The following is an 18,187-nucleotide window of genomic DNA, read 5'->3' as shown; positions in this document are numbered from 1 at the left end:
AGGCTAGCCATAAGTGCTCTTTCTTGTTAAATTTCTATAGGTATTTGGTGCGCTAATGCCAGGGAATAAAGATATGAATAATATGAGGTCTTGGTAAGTTGAATACTTATTATAATATTAAGCAATATAGTTCTTTCCATTTCAAATATTTCCATTTCAAATGAGATCCAAGTGATTAAACATCATTAGTAGCCTAGATCTTAATTGAAAACATGAGATTTATTGAAGCAAAATCCTCAATTTGTACATTTCTTGAGACAAAAGAATTTAAAAATATCTCCTCCCCCCTTAATCAAATAAGACTCTAAAGGGATATAAAATGGATGCTTTCTCTTACAACAAACTAGGCTAAGCTCTCTCTCTCTCTCTTTTTTTCAATCATTTTTTATTGCCACAGAGAGTTGAATTGCATGAGAAGGTCCTTTTGAAGTCCACACATATGTTCACTCTAAGCAGTTGTCTTTCTCTTTACGTCAATTTCCACCCATTGCCACATAGCTCTTGCACAGTATCAGTTCTTTCTCTGGCAGTTGACCTGACTCTTGGGCCATCTCAGGGACACTTCTTTAGTAGGTGCATTGTGATATTCTTCACAGCCAGCATGGTCTCTGTACAGGTGGGTTTGATGAGCATCTCTGGGAGTAAAAATCCAAAGTGCCCAGTGTCACGCAGTTCAAAAGCAAATGTGTAGGGTATTCCATTTTTGTAGGCCCAATCCATTGAGCTACCAGAGCTCACATCTAAAAGTTGAAGAAAAAAAAAATTTCAGTCTCACTAAAGAGTCTGTATGTTTTCCAAAATATGTATATATAGAACTTGCCTACTAAGCCAAACGAAATCCTTCCAATTAAATACTGTTTCAACAAGAATGATTTAACAGTAGTTCCTTGGCATCAGGCTCATGGAACTTATAAAGCACGCCTGCTATCATCTTTGAGGATCTAGTTTAAGTATTGGTACTTTTCCAGGATAATGACCTCAAAATTTCTCAGCCTCAGTTCCAGTTATCTCCACCCTTACTTTATTTACCTATAAACAAACCCACACCTGGACTTTATCACTCAGTCCTTTGCCACTTCCAAGGTCTAGAATATTGAAATTCTTTTCCCAGAAAACTTCCTCATTTCTTCTACTTCCCCTATGTTTTCACTCCTAACAAACTTGTTCTTTACCTTTGCTTAAGTTTGTAGTTTCCAGACTCCTCCCAGCCTTCTTATAACTTCATTTGACTGTCTACCTGGCCATGGTCAATTACTGAATTTCTCACCAGACTCTTAAAATGCCTTATCCAGTCCTTTTTCTGCTTTTGTTTTGCTAATTCTCAATCCTTGGCTCAGTTTCTCTGCTCGCACTCCTTGTGAGGGAGCAGAAACAAAGTCTTGGCTGTAAATTCACACTAGTCACTGAAGTCTTTCTTTGTTCCCAAGGCTGCTCTAGGCTCCTTTTTCTAGACCTTTACATGGTGACCCTTTCTCATGCTCTTCTAGTCCTGTCCCTCACTTTACCACTGTCCCCATACTCATAATGGGTAATTAGCCCATCACCTCCTCTACTGACATCACAGCTCTCTGACTTTTCTCCTTCTAGCCCAGAGGAAGAAATGTCGCTCGCCTTTTACGTGTGTCATCTTTTGATACCGTTTCTTATTGTCTTCTCTTGTAGTGAGAAGGTCCCTTCTCCAAGACCTCGTTTCATTAATTAAATCTCCCTTTCTTGCATCTGCATTGACCAAAAGTTTCAAGCACTGCTTTCGTATAGCGCTTCCTTCTCCTGATCCTGCTACAGGCCATCCTCTTTTTCTTTGTTTTGCTTTGTAACTCAATAGGGAATCTATATATGTTGCTTCTACATCCTCACCCACTTTCATTCTGGTTCTTGCCTCTATCCGTTTATGAAAACTTTGTTCTTGAAGGTGACCAAGGACAGCAGGCCTAATCTCCTTTTTTGTTTTTTTCTTCTCTCAGATCTCACTTTCAAACTCTCAACAGCATTTAATCTAGCTGACAATCCATTCTGGCAACGCTCCCCTTCTGGTTCCTCTGACATCACACGTTCCAGCTTTTCAGCAGAATTGAAGGTGAGGGCATTAGAGGTAGACTGTGGTTTGGGTCGTATCGGATCTCACCACCTATTGTGACTTCTCTGTGCCTCACTTTCTCCTTTAGAAAAAGAGATAATACCTACTACATAGGGCTGTTGTGAAAATTAAATGAAATAATGTGCTCAGGATATATTAGCTATTATTATTTTGTATCTTTATACTCCAAAGTGCCTAGTATATAATTTTTAACCTAACATGCTCTTAATAATTACTTAATAAATAAATGTTTCATAGAAGGCTCTTATTATACTTTTTTCCTGAAATTTGTATGATCCAGTTTGACATAACATTATCATTTTTAAAAAATTTTCTCAGTACGTTCATCTACTCAAATAATATCTCTTTTTATGCTATTTTTGCCAGGACAAGCTAGAGATAGAATTATTATGTGAAGATGACAATTAAATGACTCTGCTGTTTCTCAGGCTAAGGACAGAAGGCAGGCTGTGCCTTCATTGTCCCTCTGGTTTAGAGTACACTGGAACTACAAATAGTAGTCATAGTAGCCGAAGTCAGAGACAATATGTGCCAACAGTTACATCATGGTGATGTGACAGACTCATTTCTATGGTAACACGTTGTTCTAGGTAAATATAATGCAATGACTATGCCTTGATTCCAAGCTGAAAATGTGAACTGTAAGAATTAAAATTAATGTCTTAAAATTGTTAGTATATATTATGTTGGTGTTAACTGGTAATGTGATTTCTTTTAATACTATATTTCCCCTTTCAGGGTGGCTCTCTTGAAAAACAGCTCTAATAAGGTCATGAAACCAATGATCATAGTCTTTGAAAAGAATTCTGATATTTAAGACTTTCTCATTATTAGGATAATAATGTTAAACAATGTTAATTGACAAACCAAGCTTTTCTTCTGAAGGCTGAAGAAAGAGAGCGTTTAGGAATATAATGATGGATGGATTAAAGAAATCGAGGAGAAATTTGCTACCTCACTGAAAAACACAATTGGATGTTACTATCCCTACATATACCTATCACTTGTGTGTGTAAACCTTCAAATGCATACACGGACACTCAACTATGATTTCTCACTATATTTTCCAACCGATTAGTCAATAACTTTTAGAGTTTGAAAAGTCATGAGAAGTGATCTAGTCCAATTCCTCATTTAATAGTTTTGGAAACTGAAGCCCAGGATTAATATGTTGACTAGATAACAACCTGACTAGTGGCAGAATTAGGACTGAATCAAGTCTCCTGATTCTTTGTCCAAGTTCTTTCCATATATCCTGTTGCTCTTTATTTCATATAAATATTTTAATCACTTTTTAGGGGAAATTCAGCTGAAGGTGTTATGAAATAGAATTTCATAACAAGAATGGCGGCGGAAAGGAATAAAAGGGAAACTCTTTTAGGGCTGAAACATTACTTCATTATCTTCTCAAGGCCCATTTCCACCCTTACAGTAGTTACAATTGCTTACGGAGCCCGTTGTGGTACTTTCTACTGTTATGAGATCTCAATTCAACCTTGTAGTCATCACCACATGCTTAGAATATTCACTGCTTAGAATTTATTTAACTTAGTACAGTGATTTCTGTCAAGCAGAGTAAAACTAATCAGGTATAAACTCCCTCCATCTTCCTTGGCTAATTTGGCAGTCAAAAATTTCACTTTAGGAGGAACACACTTTCTCTTTTTTTTTTAAACAGAAGTCGTTACGTAGGATATTGGTTCAGGAGATGATTCTAACACAACATCCACAGGAAACTTACACAATGTGCTGGAGGCAGGTCCATATCTATACCGTACCCCATATACTGACCAAAGTGCATTCACAGCTTTATGAGCTGCAGATTCCTGTCAGGGAAAATGGAGAATTTATATCACTGACATCATTGCATTGAGACCTTTAGAAACACTGGCATGTTATTTTAACCTTATCAGTCATCAATTTGGAGAACAAGGATGGGCACATTAGTTAATAGCTTTATTTAATAATAGTATTATGTTGGGGGTTGGCCCCTTGGACAAGTGGTTAAGTTAGTGTGCTCTGCTTCTGGCGGCCCAGGGTTTCGCTGGTTCGGATCCTGGGCATGGACATGGCACCACTCATTAGGCCATGCTAAGGTGGCATCCCACATGCCACAACTAGAAGGACCCACAACTAAAGTATACAACTATGTACTGGGAGGATTTTGGGGAGAAAAAGCAGAAAAAAAAAAGATTGGCAACAGTTGTTGGCTCAGGTGCCAATCTTCAGGAAAAAAAATGTGTTATTCTTTGACACATGCTGCATTTTGCAATATGTTTTAGAACATATTATTTCCTTTGATCCTCACATCAAACCAGTGATCAGTAATATTTCTATTTTACAAACGAGAAAAAGAAGCCTCAGCAAGGTTAAATGGGCAGGGCGGGGTTACACGGCAAGCAGTGGTTGAGTTGGGATAAGTACCCATATCTTCTGACACTGATTTAGTGTTCTATCCTCTTCACTTTAGTTCAGAGATAGCTATTTTTATAAATTACAAAATGCTTTGACAGGGCAGCGCCCATGTCAGTCTCACTCATAGCTACATATGCAGTATTTAGAATACGACTGGGTATAACAGATGGCTAATCAATGTCTCTTGCATGAATGTTGGATAAGCATAGATCTGCAAGAGTATCAAGATCATCTTATTGATCCTTAAGTACCTACCTCAGTGGCCATATACAAGATATTTGAAACACATTTGGATCAATTAAAAAAACATTTAATTCAGTAAGAATGACTTCTCTTATGCTGTGTGTTTATCCCTACTGGGAATGGGAACAGTAGTTTCAGAATGCGTCACGACTTCTGGCTGAGCTCAGTAAGGTACTGCTAAGACGTAGAAATTCGGAGGTGGAACTCTTCCTACCAATGCCAAAAATCAGGAAAAATACTCAATACAATCAAAATACTGAAAGGTCACTCTTCTCACATGAACTAGAATGAGACTGACTACCCTTGAAAACATTTTCAAATGGAATAAAAGCACTAGTTTCAATAAGGAGTTAGAGAAGTATTGTATGACCAGTGAGAGGAAAAGAAGTATGTTGAAACCAGTATACACTTCTCCCATTTCAGTTTGCCAATGAATAATTCAATATGTCAGTGGAAGCACTATGGGCAACATGGTGCTGTGTGCTGGACCCAGCTTCGGCTTGCTGTCCTCCTTCACCTCAAGCATGCAGAAAGAAGCATTTGCAGCAAATACGACACTTTGTGGATATTCAGGGACCAGGCTCCAGAACCTGGCAGACAATTTATTATTGATCTCGCTGATGATGACATTCTCCTCTCAGGAGCCAACAGAAAAGGAACGTAAACACCATAATGAGGTATCTTTATGGAGAATATTCTAAGATTTGAACATTTGCTCCAACGGTCTCGGCAATATTCCATGGCAAGGGCAGAATTTCTACATTTAGAAGATTACTGCATTCTGCTGGTGAGGAGACCTTTGTTCCTCATTATTTTAGATGACTAAACCCGAGGAAAAAATATCTATTAAGAAAAGAAAAAAGCATTTTGCCTGTTTACATAAAACATGGGCATGGTTTTAGCCCTTTGAGCCCACTGCATTTCTGTCACTCGGGTGCAGATGCATGTTGATGAGAGGTTTAGATATCTTCCTACAAAAAGCGGAAACTTCAGCAAATTTTCTAAGAATTACTTTCCAGGGTGGCACAGCTAGACACGTGTTTGAAAGAGTTTAAGCAATTCCTCCTTTCTCCATCGCTTCCTCTTTCCAAATGTCCAAAACGACCTGGGCCTCGCTTATTGGACCTCAGCTAAGTAAGGAGTATATTTTTTATTTAAATATTTCCATATTTAAAGCAACTTCATGGAAGGCCTAAAAGATGTCAGCAGAAACACAGACACCTACATATCGGTGCAATGTTTTTGAAGAATTTTTATAGAATTTAGTGGTTTCTGGTTAACATTCAGAGACTATCTAGTTTCTGAGAATTGCAATCTTGGTTTTAATGATTTAGCTTATATGTAACCCACTATCAGGATTTCTCAACAGTGGCACCACTGACGGTTTGGACTGAGTAATTCTTTGCTGTGGGAGGCTGGCTGTGCATTGTAGGATGTTTAGTAGCATCCTTGGCCTCTACCCATTAGATATCAATGGCATCTCCTACTCTTGTTGTGACAATAAAAAATGTCTCCAACATTGCCCAATGTCCATTGAGAGGCAAGTTCATCCTTGGTTGTGAACCACTGATCTACTTTTTATAGCACATCCTTCAATCCAAGACAAAAGGAAAATAGGCTTAACTCCTGGTGGAAAGGTAAATTCAAAATATGGAGAACACTCTCGTGTAATAATTTTAATATATTACATATCCCATGTAATCTGTTCTGAGACTCCAAATAGACACGTTGCTCAATTTAGAAAGGGCTGAACATTTGCCTATAGAAACATAGCGATACAAAGTGGTTAGGGTGCCAAGTCAACAGCAGCAAGCCTATTTGACCCACAGAGTATCTGAAAAATAGCACCATCAAATATAACTATCACCTTTGCAATATTTCTCAAGAGAGAATTTGCTCAGAATTCTTGCTTGGAATGCCAAGAGCAAATTTCCTCCTTTGGACAGAACACAAGCCTTTCCCCAGGCCTTCTTCCGATCTCCTCATGTTCCCTATTCCTTCCAGGGCCTGGACATCTAGATCAGGATTTCCTTCAACCACAAGCAACTGGTGCAGGATTTGGAGTTCAAGGTACAGAGAGAAAGAGGATGCTTTTTTTCTTTTTCCTGAGGAAGATTGGCTCTGAGCTAACATCTGTGCCAACCATCTTCTATTTTCTTTGTATGTGGGACACTGCCACAGTATGGCTTGATGAGCAGTATATAGGTCCGCACTGGGATCTGAACCCGTGAACCCTGGACTGCTGCGTGTGAACTTAACCACTGTGCTACTAGGCCAGTCCCAAGGATGCTTCTCTTTTATGAAAACTTTTGAATTTAAGTATAATGTACATACAGAAGAGTATACAAATTTTAAGTTTATAGCTCAATGAACGATCACAAATTCAACACACTCACGTCACCACCATCCAGGTCAAGGAATAGAAGATCAACAGCAACCCAAAACCCTCGTGTGCCTCCCCTCCCCATCACTGCTCCCTCCTCCTTACTTCTAACACTATATTTCAGTTTGGACTGGTTTTGAACTTCACAGGCCTTTAGATGCTGTAGGTTCTGAGCCAGACTCACTTTACGAGGAATTATGTCCTATGGCAAGTAGGTTGTTGGCTTTCCCAGATGAGAGAAAGGAACTCTGCTTTTTCACTTTCAAGTAATCTTATGCCTGAAAGGCTGTTCATTCTTAGCACTAACTTGTCAGATACATGCCCAGAGACTTAGTAGCATTAAGCAAATAGCGCTTATAAATTAAAACTTGCTTTTAATTAATGAGAGTCAGACCATAATTTATGAACAATTATTTATTCAATAAAGTTAATTACAGCCCTGCATATGTGACCGAAGCTGTAATACTAATCAAATCCCTCCTGACATTTTCTGTATAACCTGTGGTAAGAATGCAAATAGGTTTGAAACGATTGCCCTTGAGAAGCAGCATACCCTAGTGGTTAAAAGCAACAGCTGGAGCTGGATTTGGGGCTGAAACCTGGCTATGACACAGTAGCTGTGTGCTCTTAGTCTAATTACTTAATTTCTGTAGGTTTCAGTTTCCTCATCTGTAGAATGGGGGTAATAATAGTTACCTACCTTATATGATTATGAAAAATAAAGCAGTTAATATACAAAATGCTTATTAGAATAAACAGAATATGTGTTTGCTATTATCATTACTACTTAGAACCATCTTAGCTTTAGAAAAACACTAGCATGTCTGACACACGTGCACAGGGTCAAATACTTACCACACAGCTAAAATTGGGGATTGTCGCATATTTGTAAGAGTAGGGATACAGCAACATCTGAGCATATGCATGAAAGGAGAGGTAAGCCCTAAAGTGCTTCCTGTGTTTTCGGAGGAAGTTAGCTACGGCTTTCACTTCTGGCTCGGATTCTGGGAAAGGTCCACAGTACGTATCATCACAAGGGTGCATAGATGCCCCTTCATCTGCAAGTTAGAAAAGAAAATGCAGTGGAGGAGTGGGCAGACGAGAAGCAAGAAACACAAATCAACATTGTTAAAGTGATTTTTCTTTTATTTCCATAAACATATGGTATTACTAAGCAATTCATCTAACTTCTCTCTTATAGAAATCAATACTGAAAATCCAAGGTCGTTCAAGCCTCCATGCATAATAGGAGGGCAACCTGGATTGGAAATAGGTACTGATTGTTCACCTGAGCCTCATAAACCATTCTAGGATGGCTCCATCAGCTGGAGAACTCATTCTGTATGATCCCTCAGAGCAGGTAGGGCCTCCTGTTTATATAATCCACAACACCTGCTCTTTCCCTCCATAATGCTCAACGAACTTGTAATTAGTGTCAGATATTTACTCACTTAACATCCAACCAATATTTACACTGTTCTATGTGCTTGGGAAACACTGGAAAAAAACAGAGAAAAAAAAATCCCTGCTCTAATAGAAGCTACATTCAATCTGGATTCTTTATTAGACTTTAATGCTCTGTGAAGGTGGGGACTGTGTCTTTCTTGCTGGGTACCTGGCAACTAGAACAACATGTGGCGAGTGTTCAACAAATATTTGTTGAACAAGTGAACGTCAGATCAAATGAAAGAACTAGACATCTGTAAAGGTTTCTGGTAAGATACAAATATTGATATGTTGATAACGTGGAGGCAGAAGGAAATGATTCCACAGAACATGTCAAACCAACTTCTATTATATTTTTAGATCAGCGATATCGAAACTGGTTTTGTAAAACTCAAGAGGCCTCTCCAGTTATCTTGGGGGTTAGTTAGGGTTCAGTTAAGAAATCCTCAAAACTAAATTTTAATAATTTTTGATTTAAAAAATTATATCATACAGGTCTATGAAGGGGAGGAAGGACAATAAGATTCATTATATCAATCACAAAGTATTAAGGTTCCAAGAAATTTTGGAAATAATTACATTTTCTATAGTTATTTTCCAGTCTGGGCCACTATTATCATTCCCATACCCCTAGAAAGCTCTAACTCTTTCCACAGACAAATGGGCAATGTTTGGTGATTCTATGACATAGTCTAATTCTACCGAACATGAAAAGACGCAGTACCAAACCAGGCTAAATCCAGAGGACATTAAGTCTAGTTTATGCTATGAGGAGAGTCCAGATAGGGAACTTACAGCAATTGTGGTTTTCCTCCTTTGAGTCTGAGATGCCTAAGAATTAAGTGGGATATGGATGGAATTATGAACATAATATAAAAACTATAGCTGATACTCCAAAAGGAATAAGAAAAATAAAGAGACATTTGAGGAACAGTGATATAAAGTAGTGGAAAGAAGAGATCACAAACTGAATAACTAATTCCAGAGGGAACAGAACTAATGAGCCAGAGAAAACAAGAATTTGAAATAATCCTAATAAATATTCAAGGGCATATAGGAAGACATTGTAAACATTAAGCAAGGACAAGACATTTTAAAAAGAACCAATCAGATGTAACAGAAAAAACCCTTAATTCTTGGGTTGAATGAACACAATTGATGAATGAGTTAATGATATGGAGCAGGTTTTGAAACGTTCCTAAAAGGCGTGAAAAAGGGACAAAGAATTGGAAAAATGAGAGAAAAATTAAAGGGTATGAAAAATAGAATGTGTCAATATCTGCTTTATAGGGGCCCTAAAAGGAGAGGAAAAAGTACAGGAAAGTTAAATATTTGAAGAATTGCTAATTGAAATTTCCCCACAATTAAGAAAAGATTGAATGGACTTATTGTATACCAAACAAAGAAAGGGGGAAAACAACAATTTGGCAGTGAAATTTTCAAAGTAAACTTTAAGAAAAGATAATTCCAGAGTAAAAAAAGCCGGTCATCTATAAAGGAATAAGAATTAGATTCACGTCTGACTTTTCAATAGCAACACTAGAATAATAGTTCCAAAGTATTTTTTAAAAAGGAAATTTGAATCCAGCCTCTTATATCTAGCTGAACTCTCATTGAAATGTGAGAGTGAAATAAAGATGTCTTCTGCCATAAAATTCCTCAAAGTGTATACTATACAGTGACGTGATTTGAAAACACCCTTGGAGAAAGTATTCTAACAAAATGATGAATATCTCCAGAGAACTTACTTGATAGGAGAATTACAGGAGAGTTAGCAACTTAGTAGGTTCTGTTGTCAAAATAAGCAATGTCCAAAGGAAAAAAACCTGTAACGATATAGAATCAAATTCTAAAAGATGGCAAACTCATGAAAGGATAGAGGGCGGGGGACCAGTGGTGTCTTTTTCAAAGGATATATATATATGTAGTAATTAAGTCTAGAGATTGATGGCAAAAAACAAACCTAAGCATGGGTCTTAATAAATTATGAACACAAGCGTCACAACTAACAGAAGTAACTTTGACCCATCCTAATAGAAACTAGTAAAGAAGAAAAAAAAGAGAAACATTTGAAAATAGAGAACAAGAAATAAGATGGCAGAAATAAGTCTTAATGTAACAGTGATTATGAAGAATGCTGAGGTTAAACTCACCAATCAAATGACTGATATTTTCTTATAGAAAAATAAAGATCCAGCAATATTGTGTCTTCAGAAAACAAAGTGGTATGAGTGGACATATCAGATGTCTACTTTTAGTATTGTAGCAGACTTGGTGTTTGTATTAGTTTCCTAAGGCTGCCACAACAAATTATCACAAATTGAGTGGCTTAAAACAACTGAAATTTATTCTCTCACAGTTCTTGAGGCTAGAAGTCTGAAATTAAGGTGTCAGCAGCCCATCCTCCCTCTGAATGCCCCGGGGAAGAAGAATCCTTCCTTGACTGCCTAGCCTCTGGTAACTCCTGGCAAATCTTGGCATTTGGTGGTTTGTCGATGCATCACTCCAGTCTTTGCCTCCATCTTCACATGGCCATCTTCCCTGTGTGTTTCTGTGTGTGTACTCTCTTTTTCTTATAGGGACAACAGTCCTTGTATTTAGGGCACACTTTAATCCAGTATAACCTCTTCTTAACTAATTACTTCTGCAAAGACCCTATTTCCAAATAAGGTCATATTGTGAAGTTCCAGGTGGATTTGAATTTTGGGAGGATTCTATTTATCCCACCACAGTGATCTGAGGGACCAACCTTCTGCAGAACAACTCGATCCTGTATGGGATATATTCTCTGAGGCATTTTTCATCTTGCAAGAAGTAGGGGAGGCTCCAAGATACACAAATACAAGATGGACTTTAGAAATTTAATGATGTAATTGTACCCTCAGCAGTATTATCAATGAGAATATGTAGTAGAAAACAAGATATGGTTCACAATATCTAGTAATCAACCTATCAAAGAATGTATAAGACTATCAGAAATGTTAAATGTGTATACACACACACATGTTCAATTCAACAACAAAAATTCCAGCAGAAGGATTTTGGGAATATTCAACTAAAGAGCTCTAAACTTCTTCAGGGGGAAAATCTTAGGAAAGAAGAGCAAAGAAGAAGGATGGTTTAGTGCTATAAGGCATTACTACATACTACATAGGTATAGTAATAGAAACAGTATGATAGTGAGTCAAGAATAGACTAGTAGACCAATGGAACAGAATCGATGGCAATTTGGTATAATGATAGAAGGGGTCTCACAAATGACTACGGAAATGATAGAGTGTTTTAGTGGATGATGTTGAGAAAACTAGCTCATTATATAGAGAAAACAGAGTTGAATCTTTACTGCATAAATATACAAAAGTAAATGTTAAACAGTTTAAAGATTTAAATAACAAAAACAACAACACAGTAAGGAAGCAAGAACTATAAGGGTTTGGTTTTTTTGAGGTGCTTTCTCCAACCCTTTTCCTTTGTATCATCCTTCTGGATGGGCTTACAGAATGTGGGGATGGTTACTTGGTGTTCTTGAATAACAAGTTTTGTTGATGAAGATTATATGAAGGTGTGAGGGGAGGTGTAGGGAAGGACTTTGAAAATTTGACAATATATAATGAAGGTATAATGGATTAAGAATTAAGGTAAGTTTTGAAGGTTTAGAAACTAATATCAGAAAAAATAACAGGAAGGAAAAGTTTCTGGGAAAATGATGGGTGTTAGAAAATATCTTTTCCAAATTTGTTTTAAAATAAATTATTTTCAAAAAAGTAAGTATATTTTGAACATTGGTAGGGATTTTTATAGTTCTCCCATTAGTAGTAATAATCAGAATTAGAAAAATAAGTAGCTTCTCCCTGCAGGTTCTACCAGCAACAATGTGACTAGACCGCGCCTCCACCTACTACCACCACCACCTTGTTTATTGGGGCTCAGTCTATGTCAGGTTCTTGTTTAACCTTCATATCAGCCTTATGTGGTAGATAACTATTATTATCACAATTTTACCAAAAAAACAAGAATATCTAAAGAAATCCAAGTATAGAAGATGACATAAATCAGACCGTGTGTAATAGTAAATGCAAAGGGCTTATATTTCCTAATTAACAGTTGAAGCTGAATTCAACTGAACATTTGTTGAATTCTTCTGTTGTAGACACTGTATTATGCACTAGGGATTCAAATATGACAAAGCCACAGACCCTGAGTTGAGGAATATATAGATTAACCTGGAAGACATACAGTTAAGTAATAATATCAATATAATGTGGTAAATGCTATGATATAGTTAGAAGATATTACGGAAGCAGAGAGAAGGGGCAATAAGCCTGTGTGGGTGTTCAGGAAAGGCTTTTTTAGAGGAGATAATGCCTCCTGGAAGAAAAAAATCTAGGATAATAGATATGAGTTAGAAGATTGTTTCAGGTAGAGAGAACAATATAAACGAAGGTATGAAGGCAAGAAACATTTAGCACTAAAGTTCAACATAAAATTCAAGTCAGGAAGTTTTGGTGGATAAGCCTGGAGCGGTAATTAGATGTTCATGGGACATCTTATATATTATGCAAAGGAGCTTGTAGTATCCTGTAGGCAGTAAAGAACGTCTGTGGTGGCCAAAAGTCCACCACTCAGATCTCCTGCTGCAGTGAACATAGTTGACTGATAGCTCCAGCTGCCAGCACTCTGGATCCGCCACTGAATTTTCATCAAGCTCACAATTACTCCAAGGTTGCTCCTAGCCAATGACTGATAATGGGATAAGTATGTGTGCAGAGCCATTCTTGATGCAGGCGTCAAGGAACCCAGGGACTAGTGTTTCAAGGAGGGTGTGGTCTGCATCTAAAATGTAGAAAAGAGGTATATTTAATTTTATAGTAACAAAGTAATTGGGAATTTTGCTATAGAAAAATTAGTGGAGTGGTAGAGGCAAAAACTAGATTTCATATGCACTGAGAGGAATGAACGGGAAGAAAGGAATAGGAGATACTGAATACAGACTATCCTTTTCAAGAAGCATGGTTCACAATGGAAGATAAGATACAGAATGATGGCCAGAGGTAAGCTTGAGAGTAAGAGGAAGAGATGATGTTTTTAGAGAAGAGAAGACTTAAGCATGTCTATTCAAAAAATGGGGAAAACAGCATAGAGGAAGAAGTTAGAAAAACAGACTATTTGATGAGAGAAGATTCTAGAAGGGATGTGAATGGGTGGGATCAACAACCAGGTGGAGTCATAAGCCTTGTAGAGTAGATGGAACTTCTTATTTCAGTGATCTCAAATGTTTTTGACTGCTCATACCATCAGTAAGAAACTTTAGGTGTATTCCTGACATATATTTATTTTGAATTTGTATACCTCTTTTGTGGGCTAATATATAAGACATACAAAAATAAAAATTTAGAAAGAGTGGTTTGGGGATGAGTTAAACAATAATTTAAAATATTTTAATTAATTGTACAGAAAGATATTAATTCTCTTAAAATAAGAATGAGAGAGAGAGAGGAAATCTAACTTAAATCCTTCAGCAGTGTCCAGGTGTTGTTTTCTAAATGAAGATATGATAATATACAAAAATATGAGCATACCAAGTTCTTGGCTGATCTCCTAACTGGAATTTTTATGCAAAAATATGTATATTGTAATCTTTAGTCTCGCTGGATGTTTTAAAAAAAAATCATTGACTTCTCTAAGAATAGCCATTGGAGAGTTAATTCAATAACTACATGAAAAAATGGTTATAAATGAATATTTAGTGGAAAAAAAGAACATGCACTTGAATAAATAGGATGGTTAAAAATATCCATAGAAAAAAAACCAAAAATGTACCAAAGAATGATAGTAGTTTGTTAGGCTGGTGATACGCTAATTATTTTTCCCACTATCATATTTCTGTAATAACATATCAATTATATATATGAAAAAAGTATATGAGAGAAGGAAAAATAGAGATCTGAGAAATAGTTTTTAAAAAGGAAACATTTAAAAAGGTTTTTAAAGGGAAAATGAGTAAAAACAGAAAAAAGGTAGACAAATTTGGGTTTATGTTTTGCAGCAATTGGCCTCCGTGGAAATCGATCTAACGTGGGTCCTCTAGTAGGCAGTATCTGGAGAAGTCACAGTTATTGTGGCAAATTTTCATTGGTTATTTTTTCATTTTCAATGTTTGTTTTTTCTTTTCCTATAGCTTTTAAATTTCACATAAATGGAATCACATGTCATTAAATTTTTTGAATTGTAGGCTTTTTAGAAATTTCTTTTCTGCTTACATCACCTACCACCAATTTACCTTCAAGTAATCCATATTAACAACTGAGTACAGTTGTTAGTATACGTTACAAACACACACATAAGTATGTATATATGTATCCATGCACCCAAGCATATACGTATTTTTATATTGGTATATAGATATGCACGTATATATATATAGGAGCTATCTTTGGTCACGCGACGAGATCATAATCAGACAGTTTTTTGCCTCTTGCTTTTTTCCATCAATCATATTTTGTAGAACTCCTTCTACATCAACTTGAATTCATTCGTTTAAATTCTATTCTACTGTGGTTATAACATAACTTAGTCTTCCACCTGCCTATTGTTGGGAATTATGTGAAGCTAAATATATTGAAAAATAAAGCACGATCCACTTTGTCAATGCTGCTGAAAAATCAAGTAAGACGATATTGAGATTTGACCACTGCCTTAGGAATGTGGACAACAGTTTGCTGGACTCGTAAGGGTATAACACTGTGTGGAGTGAGCTTAAGAGGGACAAGAAGGAGAGAAATTAGACGCTGCAAAAAGGAATAAAGAAATGGGGCTGGTGGCAGAAGTGCAGAAAGGAGAGGGATTTTTTCAAATGGGAGGAATAGCAGCATGCTTTTATGCTGATGGGAAAAATCCAGCAGAGAACAAACAAACATAACCAACCAAGCAGACAACAGAACAAAAGAGATAGGATAATTCCTGGAGCAATATTTTTGGGTAGGCAAGTGGGGATGGGAACTAGTGCAAGTCAATGACTCTTGAATCTCTATCTCAAGCTTCAAATTCATGTACATAGCAGCCTTCTGGACATCTCTGTCTGCTTGTCTCAGAGGCTCTGAAAGCTCAAGGTGTCCCTAGATGAAATCATCTTTCTCTTTCCTACCCACCATATCGGTCTTTGCTGTGTTTCTTAGCTTATGTTTCCCTCATTCATCTACTGGCCTAAGTCAGAAACTTAGCTGAAGCAATCCTAGAGGTTTTCTTCTCTCTCATCCCTCCCTCCAATAGGAGAGAAAATTCTGTTGATTCTACCCGCTAAATCTCCCTATGCCTACTTCTACCAACAAAGTTCAGGCTCTCATTGTTATTCTCCTACATGATCAGAATAGTTCCCTGCCTTCAGTCTGGCCTACCTTGAATTCAACCTCCTCAACAGCGTTACTGTAATCTCCTAAACACATAAATCTGATCTTATTGCTCCGCTGCTTAAAATTTTTCAGAAGTTGCCTTCCGGATAAAGTTCTGAAATCTTGACTATGGCTTAATGGCCACAGAGGTAGTGTGATCCAAACGTCTGAATTTGGTATTGGTATGTATTATAGTTTATCTTGTGAGTGTTTTTTCTGTCTCAAAAAACAACTTGTGATTTTTGCCCTGTTGCTATACAAATAGAACTGTGACTGGTATTTTACCATCTACTAGATAATTTCTAGTACTTTCCATGGCTCTATAATAGTTTAAGGTTACATAGTTTTCTGCTTTCTTGGAAGTCAGAGGGTCCTGCTCCCTCCCTCTGACCTTATGAGACAAGGCCCTTCATGATCTGTTTTTGCTTGACCTGCTTAAAATTTTAGTTTCTACCAGGCTACCTTAAACCTTCTACCTTTATTCCTATTAAACTATTGGTTATTTTCCCAAGGTTCCATACTCCCTTGCCTTTATGACTTTGCGCATGCTGTTCCCTTTGTCTGAAGCATCTCTCTTCTTCACAGTCTAATTTTACTTGTCCTTCAGTGCTCAATTCAGTTACCACTTCATCTTGGGATCTCCTCCAATGTCCTTAGGCTTGGTTAGGTGACTCTCCTATAGATGCCTATAACATCCTTACCTGCATTTGTCATAAAACTTAGTGTCCTGTGTTAAAGTTGTGTGCATACCCATTTCCCTGCGCGATTGAGCCTGACCCAGTGTTTGACCAGTATTGGGTACATAATAAAATGCAAAAGCATTTTATTTCATAATTATCATACATAAGCTAAACCGTATAATATATAAGAATATAAGAAAAGCCATGCCTTGATTTACTGCTGTTTGCCTGAGAAGCACGTTAGACAGTGGAATATTCTATAGCATTTTATGGTTTATTTGATGGATGGGCATCCTGCCAATGTTGTTACCACAGATTAAGTATTGATTCACAGCAGAATAGAACATCACATTCAAAATTCTTTCTGCCAGTGTTTCTCTCTGAATTTTTGCCTTACTCATCTCCTCTACCAAAACTGTCTTTAAAAAATAAAATAGAATCCTGAGTAGCTGGGCCTCTAAGATGGAAATAAATTAATTCATGTGGAAAGAAAACCACTAAAACAATTTTATTTATAGCCTTTTGAGGGCATTATCCAGGCTGTACTAAAATGCAAAGAAACAGCTCACAAATACTATTGAATAGGAAGTCCCTATAGGATTTTAAATAGCTGTGTTGGATACACAATTTGAAGAGTGCTGTCCAGACCTAGCCTCAATTACACAGATTCTGATCAGAATATCTGCTGTCCCATAGAAGATCAAGATAGCGAAAGCTAAAGCACCAGGACACAACATTTCAAGAAAACAAGTGAAAAAAAACACCCTAATAGGAGTCAATATCCAGGAAACAATGATACAACAGACTTCTGGGAGAAAGGAACAGGAAGCACCAAACCCATCCCTCTTTAGATTTTAGGACCATGAGAATCTAAATGTTATTGGTTTTCCCTTAGTTTACGGGAGCCAATATATTGTTTCTGAAGCTGAGACAAAATTCTCTCTTCCGTCATCACACGCAGAACAACTGCAGAATATACAACGTGTCTCTGCAGTGCAGAGCAGAGAGATTCCAGTCCTGCCAAATAAAACAGCACACAGCTCTGCTCTGAGCCCTTCGGCAATTTAACTCCTGTACCATACATCACCTCTCTAGTTTTTGAGTATTGAGATGTGAAACTCTACAGGGACCTCATAAATCTAGAAAGGAGACACGACGTGCACATGTGAGGAAATTAGAGGACAAGACAATGTAGGACATAATACAATTGTAAAGTGTGCTGTGCCGATGAAGCACATGGGAGCACAGAGGAAGGAGAGAGAGCAGGGAGGATTAGGAGCCCTGGGGAGGCTGTAATGGCAAAGAGACTTGATGGGATTCAAGATGGATGGAACTTGAAAAAATATGATTTTACTTAAAGAACAAAAAAAGTTTTGCTGGGCCTGGCTCAGTAGTGTAGTGGTTAAGTTTGGCGTACTCCACTTTGGCAGCCTGGGTTTGCGGGTTTGGATGCTGGGCACGGACATACACCACTCAGCAAGCCATGCTGTGGTGGCGACCCACATATGAAATAGAGGAAGGTTGGCACAGATGT

The 18,187-nt window shown here is 37.3% G+C and overlaps 1 protein-coding gene across 1 annotated transcript in view; it reads right to left on the bottom strand.

Annotated features, from left to right (window-relative positions):
• Positions 1 to 200: 200 nt before the first annotated feature.
• Positions 201 to 18,187, bottom strand: part of CPA6 (carboxypeptidase A6) — a 269,567-nt gene continuing 251,580 nt past the window's right edge. The window contains exons 9-11 of the mRNA XM_001494527.5: positions 7,995 to 8,197; positions 3,840 to 3,924; positions 201 to 740 (exon numbers count right to left, since the gene is read on the bottom strand). Of these exons, the coding sequence (XP_001494577.1) occupies positions 553 to 740; positions 3,840 to 3,924; positions 7,995 to 8,197 (476 nt within the window). The 3' untranslated portion in view covers positions 201 to 552. The remainder of the gene's footprint in view (positions 741 to 3,839; positions 3,925 to 7,994; positions 8,198 to 18,187) is intronic.

The sequence above is a fragment of the Equus caballus genome, chromosome 9 (genome assembly GCF_041296265.1).
Source record: "Equus caballus isolate H_3958 breed thoroughbred chromosome 9, TB-T2T, whole genome shotgun sequence".
Classification (NCBI taxonomy): Eukaryota; Metazoa; Chordata; class Mammalia; order Perissodactyla; family Equidae; genus Equus; species Equus caballus.
The sequence above is the reverse complement of the archived record's forward strand: the minus strand, read 5'-3'. Positions and strand labels throughout refer to the sequence as shown.